Consider the following 13,133-nt stretch of genomic DNA (forward strand, 5'->3'; position numbering starts at 1 on the left):
CAGGCGTCATTTGAAGGATCAAGCTCGACGAAAATGGTTCACATTAGTGAATACTAATGCCATCTCTTAAAATTTTCAGGTACTTATCAGACTGCCTAGTACCAAGAATCAAATCACTAGAAAACGCGATACCGAGAAGCATGGTGCTTTCTGAATAACATTAGGCTTCTGTCCGCCGCTATACGCAACATACATTTTCTGGATTTCACTTTTCATGGGCAATATGCGCAGTGGCCTGAACTTTTCCATGCGCCTGTGTCGTACTGTAGACACCTGGGCCTTTGTCTCAAACGAACCCGGCCACGTGTAACTTTAAAGTTTTTTTCCCGAAGCAGATACTATATCTAAATGTATTTCTCAAATCTCTGGTGATTCAGTGAACATTATAAGTTCTATCATAATGAAACCATAAGCTAGGTGTCTTTTTTATTCAATTTGAATATTTGACTTTATATTGCCTGGCTCTGTGCTCAACGGTTATCAACGTTCCTGGTAAATACGGGAGTTGTCTTGCCGGTATACCGATTAGATCCTATCAGGTTATGTAAGAACCTGATTTATCGACTTGCTGAAAGGCGTTCAACTTCTGAAAATGTGCTAAAACTCTTGCAGTACGCGAATTGCAAGAAGAGCGTTTAACCGGTTTCCACAATTTTCTACCTAATTTTGAAGTAAGAGATGAGCATTGCTTGGAACTGGAGATTAGATTAGAAAAAATCAATGACAATCGGGTTTAATTTCAAAAAGCTCAGCAAGAATTCAAGGAATTAAGAATGGGAAAAATTGGAATTGGAATTAGGAATTGGAAAATGGTCGGTCTTTCATGACGCTTTCAGTGCGATGGTAGATAAAAATAGAGCGCTGAGTAATGTTCAAAAGCTTTTCTATGTAAAGTCATCATTAGTAGGTTCTGCAGCAGATGTTTTTGATAGGCTTGAAATTACTGACGATAACTATGATATAGCTTAGGATTTATTAAAAAGGCGTTTCGAAGTATCCTGCGCATCGACAAGCGATTCTCCTTGTCGTCTATGTAAAGAGCCCCATCCTATTTATAGTTGTAAGAAATTTCTTCAAATAAATATACTGAAGTTAAAAGGCTTAAACTATGTACAAACTGTCTAAGGGGTAATCATGCATTTCAGAATTGTACATCTGGAAGCTGCCTACGCTTTAACAGAAAACATCATACTATGCTCCACTTCGACGGTTCTGCCGGTACTGCTACAAACAACATGATCAGGGGCGCAACAGTGACTCAGCTAATTCATCTTCGTCCAAGAATCTAGAATCAGTACTAGCGAGTGAAGATGGCCTTAGGTGGACTTGTGCGTCGGCTGTCGTATCTTTTCCTAGTCGACTGAAAGGTTTCAATAATCAAGGTATGCTTGCGACCGTTCCTATCATCATTTTTGATAATCAGTGCCAATCGCGAGAGTGTAGAGCTTTCTTGGACTCCATCTCTCAATCAAATTACATTAGCACTGAACTATGTAATATACTAAAGCTCACTAAGAAGAGGGCTAATTTGTCTGTTTCTGGAATAGGCCAAATTTCAGTCAAATTTTCTGATTTTTCTCAAGAAACCATCAAACCTAGAGTGAACGATGTGATTTTAGGTACGACTGTTTTTTGGAACTTGGTTTGCGTATGTTAGATAAAACTTGGTAAAAAGCTGCTAATCTTACAAAAAACGAAATTTGGGTGTATCATAGCTGACACTTTACTGATGCAGCCTAATAAATCGGGAAGCTTTTTTTGGTATGCTGTTTATCAACGGGAATGGACATGTCGAAGAAACTAGAGCGTTTCTGTTCCATTGAGGAATGTACTAAAAAGGTTCAATTTTCTAAAGAAGAACAGGATTGTGAGGAGCACTTCTTTGTCACTCACCGTAGGGCAGAAGATGGTCATTTGATTGTAAAGCTGCCTTTACGCGCTGACATCTCCTTACCTGGAGAATCCAGGAAAATAGCTGAAAGAAGATTATTGTCAGTTGAGCCTAAACTTCTTAAAGGTCCGGAACTGCATGCTCTTTATAGGGGAGTCATCAAAGAACATATGGAATTGAACCATCTTCTTCCTGCACCTCTAGAGCATCCAGACCAACTCGTTAATTTTCTCCTTCACCATGGGGTTCTCAAGGAGTCTAGAATCTCTGCTAAGCTGCGTGTAGTTTACGATGCTTCTGCAAAGACCTTTTCGGGAGTCTCTTTGAATCAAATACTCTCAGTTTCGCCCATCCATCCAACAGAGTTTATTTTCATTCTTGGTTCGATTCCGTCAGCACCAAAATGTCATTACCGCAGAGATATGGAAAATGTATCCCCATGTTCAATTGCAAGATGAGATTCAGAACCTACAATGGATTCTGTTCAGAGAGAATACAGTTCAACCTCTAAGTTCTTTTCGATTCACTCTCCTAACTTTCGGATTCAGTCCATCTGCTTTTCTGCCTACTTGAATGCCTTATGCAATTAGAGGACGAAAATCAGGCTGAATTGCCAGAAGCTGCTCAATGCGTCCGGGATTTTCTTTATGTGGATGATTTTTTGTCCGCAGGATCTACATTTGATTACGTAAAACAGCAAAAGGAACAGGTAAATGGTATACTTCTTTCCGCCAAATTTGAACTTCGAAAGTGGGCATCCAATGACCCTTCCATCATCGAGGAAAATCCAGTGGGCACCAGTTTCAATCACCCGGTTGAAAACAGAGCTATCAAGATCCTTGGTCTTATGTGGAATGCTGCCGAAGATGTTTTCGAGTATCAGATACAGTTTCCTGAACAGCCTCTCGTAGTCACAAAGCGCTTAATACTTTAAGCGATTGCAAAAATCTTCGACCATTTGGGTTTAGTGTCAACTTTAATAATTAGGGCCAAGATTAACATTCAGCAATTATGGCAGTTAGGAATTGGTTGGGATGAGGCCATTCCTTAGGACCTTTATACAATTTGGACAAGCTACCAGAGACAGATTCTTCAACTCGAGGAATTAAAAATTTAACGATTCGCTTTAGCCGGAAATCCAGCTCACACAAAGATGGAGTTTACGATGTTAATTTTGTTTGCCTAATTGGGCATAACCAATATTATTAAAATATTGATTAATTTTTTTAAGATTGCGAAAAAAACGCTCTCTAGCTCCGATGGGATATGAGCACAGGTCCTTCAGATTGCCGGTTTGATGCTCTACCAACTGAGCTACGGGGATACGAGAACACTTTCTTCACAATCTCCTTACAAGCAGAATGTCAACGTCATTCCTTATACTTGTAACATTTTTCTTTCTAAACATGAAACTCATATTTTACTATTGATATAAGTATTTTTGACCAGGGAACTTAGTAAATAGTTTTAGATGTTAATTTTGTTTGTCTACTTGGTCATAATCAATATTATTCAAATATTGATTAATTTTTTAAGATTGCGAAAAAAAACGCTCTCTAGCTCCGCTGGGATATTATGGTGCCTGATTATATCTACGAGTAAAGGATTTTTCAGGAGGTCGTCATACTCATCTTCTGTGTGTAACGTCAAAAGTAGCTTCACTAAGCAAGATAACTTTAGCGCGACTTGAATTATGCGGAGCAAATCTTTCGACTACACTGCAACAATCTGTAGAGTAGTCCTGAAGCTGACCGTGGCAAGAACTTACTAGTGGACTGATTTTACAATAGTAGTGGCTTGGATCAGCACTCCTTCAGGAAAATGGAACACATTCTCAGCAAATAGAGTTGGTGAGATGCAACGAACAGTTCCTAATGCAATTTGGAATCACGTGAGATCTAAAGCTAACCCAACCGATATTTTATCATGAGGCACTGAACCACAGGATTTCAGGGAGGCACCATTGTGGTGACACGGGCCAAAGTGTTTAGAGGAAGATCAGTATAAATGGTTCGTTCAAAGCTTTAACACTCCATCCTCGGTTCCAGAAAAGAAAAAAGGCTTATCTTTGCCTTTGATGTCTAAAAAATTCCAGCTTTTTGAACAATTTTCTTCCCTGGTGTATACTTATTGTAAATCGATGTTGTTGATATGCTGTTGTTGTTCTTTCGTCTGACTTGTTTTCATATTGTATAGTGGTTATTTTCTCGGGGAGATGACTTTAGACAAAAAATTAAAGGAATGGATGTTAGATCCTTTATTGAAGATTAAACTTTCAAAATCTCAATTAATTAGTCTGGATGTCATTTTTGAAGTTTTTAAACAAATTTTGTTATAAAATTTTCGGTTAGGATTAATGTTTTGTCAAAATTGTAAAATTGTAAAATTATGGGAAAATGCGGTCAAATCCGCCAAGACTCATTTAACTAAGGTAATTGGATTGACATCGCTAAATTTGGAATAATTATCGACGGTTGCAGCCGAAATCAAAGCGATTTTTAATTCCCGGCCCTTGTGTGCTGTGTCGAATGATCCTAGTGATCTCAACCCACTGACTCCTGGGCATTTCATCATTGGAGAACCTTTAACTTCTCTCCCAGATCCCGATTATCTGAACTTTCCACAAAATCGGCTCACTCGATACGGACTTTTGATTCAACTGAAGAAATATTTTCGGAAAATATGGTCCTCAGACTATCAATCTCAGCTACAACATCGACCAAAGTGGAAAAGATTGTAACCAGGACAATTAAAACCAGGGCCGTCGATCTGTATCTTGCCTTGCGGACTTGATCAGATAATCTTTTGATTTTGGAATGGAAGTTTCTAATGTATCCCCTAAGGGTTTACATTTTTCTTGCACCTTCTTCCCTATTCTTTTACACATCCCCCACACACTTACTTGGTGGTGGTAGGGGGACCTACAGTATAAGGTGAGTTCTGAACCACCAAGAGCAACATCTTTAAGTACATAAAGAATATCTTTTCCTCTAGAAGTACCGGTTCCACGACTCTCCGGATATGAACAACTCCCTTGCTAGGCTAGTGGTCACCGCATGAACCACCGAGGCTTTTCAAAACTACGAGGCAGGAATCGAACCCTCAAGCCGACGGAGTGGGTTTAAAGCCTACGCTTTAGCCCCCACGACCATCGACCCACTTTAATCTTTTGATTTTTTTCATTTTAGTTTTGTAGTATTAGTATGAATCAGCCTATGGTTCTGATATATGCAATTTTAAAAAAAGTTCATATTAACTCAACCAATTCCCCCACACACATTCACCATTTTCAGATTGCAAAATAAATATACTTTTCTATGGCATAAAAACTGCTAATACCACCTTATGTCTGGAAATCTCCAGTTTATGAATAACGTTGATTTTTTATTTAGCCGTTTTCGCCCATTTTTCTAAACTTATTTTGCTTAAACATCTGCTGTCTTTTACCTAATTGAAATGTCAATATCAAACTTATACGGATTTATTCCTGATATTCGAAGGATGACATTTCACACCTTAAATGTTAAAAAACGTGTATTTTAAACAGTTTTTTCTTTGAAATAAATTACGGGTATCTACACACCCAGTGCGCCATGATCGGGACGCCCGAAAATGTGCACCACCATCAGAGGGTTAAAATAGCCACCTCGATATATGTACGTACATACTTAAAAATCATTAATTTGATCAAGTTTGATTTTCGAGTAAAAACATTTTCACATCCATTATGACATTATAAAACCAAAATGATAAAATAAAAAAATAAAAGAAATATTTTTTAAGACGAAATTCCAACAAAAATTGTTACACAATTAAATTTCTCTGAAGTTATATTCTATTACGCTTCTCAAAACAACAGCTCCCAACTAACCAAAAAATTGCAGACTGTAACAGCCCGCTATATTAACTACTGCTTCATACCTAATCTACAATCCAATAAGTTTAGTTTGAATTTTCGCGCGCCACCCGCGATCTTTGATGAATCGTTACGTCGATACATCGATCAATCTATTGGGTGCAAATCACGCCGCAGCTCGTACCGAATTTCCTGTTGTGCATCGAGAAATACATAGTTGGTGGGTGAAGCCCGATCAATAAATCCCGACTTAAACTATAACTCCAACTTAATTATTTTTGCCCAATCCTAACCTCAACTTAGGAATAACCTGTGTCAGTGAAGACAGGAAATCAGAAATCACGTTCGAATCGTGAGAAGAAAGTCTCCCGCGATAGCCAACCTCGCGAGTGGTTGACCTTTAAGTTTTCCCGCAATAGTACTCTACAACAGTAAGTGCTTTCCACAAAAGAAATTTAAACTTAAACTTCTTCTGCTCTTCAAGCATCCGCAAGTTCACCAGTCTCATTACTCTCAGTCCCCTGCCTAGTGGATCTGGGATTTTTTCGATTCTCATTTAATAGCCTTTTTTTCTCTTTATGCTTTCTTGCTCTTTTTACTACTTCTGCTTGCTCCTTTCTTATTTCTTTTATTACATACATCATACTTTTATTTCTCGGTCCTATGCAGAGAGGATCTTGGATCCGTCTTTTCATTTGTTACTCTCGGTCCTCTGCCTAGAAGATCTGGGAATTTTCCCTTCCTTATTTATTAGCCTTCTTTCTTTACTTCTCCTTGCTCTTTTTACTACAACTGTCTACCTCTACCTTATGTCTTTTATTGCTTTTCTCTTCTTCTCAATTCTCGGTCCTCTGTAGAGAGGATCTGCGATCCTTTTTTTGTGTTCTGTTATTCTCGGTCCTCTGTACGGAGGATCGGGGACTTTCATCTTACGCCTCGGTCCTCTGCTAAGAAGATCTTAACGTACTTCTCGGTCCTCTGTCAAGCGGATCAGGGATTTTTTCCATCTACGTCTCGGTCCTCGATCTAGAGGATCTGGGATCCAGTTCCAGCCAACATGACGAACCACGTGACCACCACCAGAAACATATATTTTGCCTATAGATGGACCAGCCCCGAGTAAATCGGCCAAGTCAGCACGAACGCTGGACCGTGAGGTATCGTCAGGCCCTTGCTGGCCAGCAGGCAAACCCGGGGGCTTATATACCCTTGCCTCCGAAAAGAAAGAAGAGGTCCCGGGGAGATTGCCGGAACCGAACCAAGAGGCTCACAACCCTCCAACCTTCGGCGGACAGCCTACACGAAAAACCCGGCCAAGCCGTCCCTCAGGAAGATGCTTTCGAGGAGCTCAACTTGTCTCAGAGTCTTAAGCAAGTCCTACCAGACCTAGGAAGTTATCCTTCGCCTTCCGACCTATCCACCTTGGAGGCCATGGAGCTTATTCCCCTCGAGGAAGTGTTACGGGATCTAGGCGTCGATCTTCCGCCTGCGGATACGTCCCCGTCACCTTCTAAATTGCACAGACCATCTGTGGGAACTGCGGATCTTCATTCCGTAGGGGAGGAAGACCTTCTAGATCTGCGGGCCTCACCCATTGAGTTTTCCTCAGCTAAACTAATTGAGTTGTCACCAACCAAGCCTTCCACGAAGGTAGAAAAATCCAGAAAGGAAAAGAGGCCAAAGACTCGCCCTCCCTCACGCGCACCCACGAAGACGAGGACTTACGCATCACCGAAAAAATCACCTCGCAAGCAGCAGGCTCTCGCCCAGGTGTATGGACGACACCCCCTACCGGCGTTTAGAATAAGAAAGGCTCCCGAACGGGACCTCGTTCGTCCAAGAACATACCGGACGCCCAAAAGGCTGAAGTCTGTGGTCATCCGGTCCCAGCCGGCCACAGCTTGTCGGAATCTTTTTTAATCCATTGCCCGACGAAATTATCAGCTCCATTCGGTCCACGAATTAGTGTATCATTCTTTGTATATTTCAAAGAACCTTTAATTAATAAAAAAAATTAAAATTTATCAAAAATTGCTTTTCAAAATGGTTGACACGACCCTGATTGTTAATGGTTTAAAGAGGCCCGAGATTGTACGAAGAACATTCAGAAGGCAGCCATTGACTGCCAGTGGCAGCCAAGAGACTAGATCAAACTGGCCCTAATAAATCTTGTCGTTCGACTGGTTCCTAGCCATTCACGGTCATTATAGAGTAGAGTTTGCACTCTTCAAAATAAAGAAGAAGGGATTTTGGCGGCCGTCGTTTTTCTTTATTCTTTCGGAATTTTAATTTAAAACTCCCGCTTGATTCCTGGAAAATGAAGAAAAGAATGACAGAAAAACTTGGTGTCAGTTATACACTTGTCGTGGCAGCCAGCACCTGCTTGAAGTGGCGAGCCCTGATTCAATGTAACAAAGTACACAAAATGCAGTATCGGAGAAAAATATGCTTCCAACACCACTATTTCCACCTCATTATAGACCGTTATATACCCATGAAAGAAGAGGCAAAACAAGAATTGTTTTCCGTTTAAAATTGGTCGCGTTTTCTTAGGTAACTATACAATTTTTACACGCAATGTGATAAAATTTTAGACAATTATTTAATAAATGAAATGAGCCCTCAGCCCTTGATATATTAAAATAAATGAAATTTACAAGCTCAAGTTAGAAAAAACGGCACCATTATTTACCTACGTTCATTGTTATATAAAATTATATTTTTCATGACTATTTTTTCACTACATTTGTCTCTTGAGTATTGACTGATGAGACAACCGTTTACCCACTAACGCATGATCCAATTTAAAAGGATTTAAATATGAAAATAATAAAAATTATAGTTTTAATAATAAAAGAATAATTTCATTTTGTTTACGAACCTTATTTTCCAAGAGAGAATCGTGTTCGTGATAATTGTGAACGTGGTCTTTGTACTTCAGAAAAATTTCAGCTAGCAAACGATCCTTGGGCAAACTAAGTATCTCCGATTCCTTTGGGGGATTTGGATCAAACGAATATAATTCTGCGAGATCACTGCTGTTAAAATGCCGTTCAATTTGCTGCTCGTCGATAACTCGGCACGCCAGAGACAGCTTTGATACTTGTCGGTTGTAGATCTTCTCTTCCATAGTTCCTTTAGAAAGAAATCGATAGATATAACAGGGTTTCTTCTGTCCAAACCTGTAATCATTGAAAATTGAGATTTTCATTAATCTTTTACATTTTTCAACACATTGTTAGATACAACTGAGAAAGGATGGCAAATGACCTTAAACGATCCGATTTAAGTTATTAACGAGTTTATTGCATATCGAGTTACAAAGGATGTTCGCGGTTCGGCTCGCTAGAACGCACTGACTCTGTTTGCCAGTGACTCCTAATCGTCTAGTGATAAATATAAAAAAGTCCCTAGCGAATGTTCCTAACACTCGGCGATTCTCTAGATATGGTTCGTCTACGAGACAATGTTTACGTCGACTTCTTTCTTGCATATAAATGATAAGAAACGGATTACAATAAGAATGAAAATCGTTTTCCGCATACAAAATAGTTGCAACTGTATATTTGACGAAATTATATTGAAATGCAATAAATTAAACTTCGAGATATGAAACGCAAGAAATAAATATGATTTTAATCGTCGATACCGAAGCGTTTTGGAGCCTTAATTGTTCTTTTCGGTCTTGACGTATTTTCGCTTTCAGCGGAATTCGATTGATCCGTGGTTTCTTATTTATCGTCGCTAATCAATTCTTCCTGTTTATTTAAATGCTCGTTCTCCTCTTTTTCAGAACTTGTTCTTTAGTCTCTTTTACAGAAAGTTGTAGTTTTTGACACAAACTACTTTATTCTAGAAAATAGGAGATTAGGGTTGCTCATTTGCGTTGACACCTTTCGGTCATCCTTCTCCATTTATCAGTCAAAGTTTCTGAACTTATAAATGTTTTCCTGAAGGCTCGCTTGAAATCTTTCCACGTTTTTAGGCCTTGAGATCATGTCTTATATCACTGTTGTGCTCCACCTTTCAGATGACTGCGTGCAGATTCCAAGGTGACTCCATCTGGCCATCGATGCAGAATTGTCATCCTCTTGAGATTGTCGATCCAATCACTGGCAGCACCAACTCCCGATTCGCCGTTAAAATCGTTAATTGCCTTGCTTAGGTCAGGCATGATGCGGAAAAGCTCAGGTGTAGTGGTATCTCTGCTCGAAGAACTTTTTGTTTGAATAGCAAGTCTGTCTAAAATGTTGGTGAACATTTCATCTCGTCGCCTGTTCTCTAAGATCATCAGAGCCATAACTTGTTCCAAATTCGAAGTTTCTCAACGATTTCCTAAGTTTGTTGGTGTATTATTCCTAAAATCATATGATCCCGATTCTCTGATATACTCTCCTGGTGATTGAAATCCAGGTGTTTGTTGAAATCTTGGATCATGAAATCGATTTCCTGTTTCCACAGGTTCCGATTGAGAAATTGGGAATCTCCAATTTTCCGTCTGTCTATAATTTTCTTCAGCTGCTCTTCTAGTTGAGGAGCCAACAAGTTCCGCTTGCCATCTCATGAAGGTATCCATTTGACATGGAGGCGCATTTTGAGTAGTTTGATTACTTTGATTACTGACATCCGAGATTGAATTTTGCAAAATGGATCCATTAGTTGAAGCATTGTAGCACCTAGAAAAGTTGAATGTACTAGACCTAGTACTTCTTATCGATGTTGGATCACTGAGTTGGCTTGTTGATTCCATTTGAAATGGATTTTGCATTGGGTTTTCGTTCGGCGACAACTTTTTAACAAAACATTCAAATTCGTTCACGGGTGTGTCCAAAATATTTAACTGAGTCATTTTATCGAATTGCCGTTTTACCATATTTATTTCGGCACTCACACGAAATTAGATTAGATTGTCGTTCTCGACTGTTCCAATCTCTAAAAAATTATTACGCACTTTTTCAAGGACGCGCACAAGCATTCAGCGCTCTTTGTTCTCGCACAAAAAAAATTAGACGCGCACGTGCCTTCAATGCTCTTTGTTCTCGGGTAGGAATAATTTTGCAGACTTTGGTCAGATAATACGCACATGCGCATTCAGCGCTCTTTGTTTTCGCACAAGTTAAATTTTACGCACATTTCTCACATATTTAAATTCGCACATTTGTAGACGCACTTAGTATCCTTCTTTCGTTTCAATGGTGCAAGAAGGCGAGAGAAAAAGAAGGGAGGAAGAACCCGCATTACACTCGTTTTCGCACTTAAATCTTCAATTGTAGCACCTTGACTTTCCCAGTTCTTCGCACAACCCAATTTCAATCTAAGTAGGGTCACACGCGTAAATCCCATACAAAACCGCACAGTTTTCCGATGAAAATCGATTTAATCAAAACGACGCGGTCGATCGCACGTTGGCTTCCTCTCTGCCAAACTGCGTCATCTTACATTTCCGTCTTTTTTCGGAATTTCACGATTGATCCGTTCACATTCCACTTCTGAGGTGTTAGATACAACTTAGAAAGGATGGCAAATGACCTTAAACGATCCGATTTAAGTTAATAACGAGTATATTGCATGTCGTGTTACAAAGGATGTTTGCGGTTGGGCTCGCTAAAACGCACTGACTCTGTTTGTCAGTGACTCCTAATCGTCTAGTAATCAATATAAAAAAAAATCCCTACTATTAAATAGCAAATGTTCCTAACAATATGCTGATATTTTTGCAAACTATGTGATAAATATTGTGGCCAATTAAACCGAAGGAAAATATTTCAAGTTAATTTCCAGTTTTTAAAACTTTATATAAATTTGAATCTTAAAAACCGAAGAATGATTTAAATTTAAAGCGATTTAAATAAAACATAAAAATCCAGAATTAAAATAAATGTCATTTAAACTCATTTTCAAGAAGAATTATACATACTGACATATATGCATATGTACATATTATTCAATTACAAATTGTTTAATATAAAACGCTTCGATTTACTCTTCACTTTGCTTTTTTTTACAAAAGCTAACATAGAGTTTAAAAGGAAAGAGATTTGTGATAATTTATTTAGGAATAAGGTTAAAAATTGCATGCATTACAAAAAACACAATACATGGATCGTTCACACAGTTTATATATGGGCATCTCTACAGAAAGTGTCATTTTCTTAAAGATGAAATTCAAAAAAAATCTTGAGGCATACATTTATAAAATGTCTCCTAAATTCTAAATACACATGAAAACGCATTTTTTAGCATGGTCAATATTTTTTACCATGCGTGCAGTTTTCACAAAATATTGAAATTATTATGTTTATAATCTCCATTGAATAAATAATATTTTATGAATTTGAAGATCAAGCAGGGTTGTTTCTTCTTTTTAAATTTTCAGGATACTTTCCAGTACTGTGCACATCACTATCTTCTTGATTAAAAATATATAACGAGTGTCCGCAAAGACATAATGTGGACCTTGTTTGAAAAATTCGAAACTTTCTCATCATATTTTAAGTAGTGATACTTTATCTTTTATTTTAAATCAAGGTTGGTTGTTTTTCCAATACTAAAATTATACTCCGACCATTTAGAATATGACGCTTCATAACTTAAACATTTCAAAGTATAGTATATTGTGATGCTAGTGTGCGATGTGGATGATTCACGACGAGCCGTTAATCACCTTCGCGCACTTGCATCACATTCTATTTTTTGAAACTCGTATCATGAGAAGTCCCTTCTCAGAATGATGAAATGCAAGAGTGACACGGCACAGTTAATAAGAAAGAAACTAGCAGAAAGCGTGGTGGGGTCCAATGGCAGAGCCCCTCGAGAAGAAAAAAACCCTACTAAAAAGGTTCACATTGTACCTAGAATCTAATCATCTGAAAATTTTTCAATCATTTTAAGAAAAAAAAAATGAAGAAGAATATTACATGAAGGAGTTGAGAACGCGGACTCATGATGGCGCAAATGTAAATCCTGTTTTGTAATTGGACCAATTTGCGAATAATATCTCCCAGAAAATGAGTGAATCGAGCACTTTGCGATAGCTGCGCAACCACGAGAAGTCGAATTTCACACGCAGGTGTTTAAAAAAATATATGACCTTCTTTATTATTCTTACCAAGAAGTATTGAGAAATATCACAGGGACGTAAAGCTATGAAATCTATAAGGAAAGTCAGCATTATACTTTTTTCTTCATGTAATATTCCTTTCTAAACACACCAATTTCATGTTTCAAAATAAATATGTTTTTGGAAGACAACACACGTAAGTCATTTTTTTTTAAAGATAGCTTAGTTATTATTATTATTATTATTATTATTACACCATTAAGCCATTTCCCTTTCGAGGTAGGCGTGACTCACTCGGCAGGGGAAAGGAGTAGTGTGTGGAAGGG

At 38.3% G+C, this 13,133-nt stretch overlaps 1 protein-coding gene across 5 annotated transcripts in view; it reads right to left on the reverse strand.

Annotated features, from left to right (window-relative positions):
• The window catches only part of LOC117173485 (transcriptional regulator ATRX homolog), a 241,022-nt gene that overhangs the window by 15,232 nt on the left and 212,657 nt on the right, over window positions 1-13,133 (reverse strand). For all 5 annotated transcript variants that reach the window (XM_033362091.1, XM_033362092.1, XM_033362090.1 and 2 more), the window contains one exon: window positions 8,629-8,929. In XM_033362091.1, the coding sequence (XP_033217982.1) occupies window positions 8,629-8,929 (301 nt within the window). The remainder of the gene's footprint in view (window positions 1-8,628; window positions 8,930-13,133) is intronic.

Source organism: Belonocnema kinseyi, chromosome 5, assembly GCF_010883055.1.
Source record: "Belonocnema kinseyi isolate 2016_QV_RU_SX_M_011 chromosome 5, B_treatae_v1, whole genome shotgun sequence".
In the NCBI taxonomy this organism is placed as follows: domain Eukaryota; kingdom Metazoa; phylum Arthropoda; class Insecta; order Hymenoptera; family Cynipidae; genus Belonocnema; species Belonocnema kinseyi.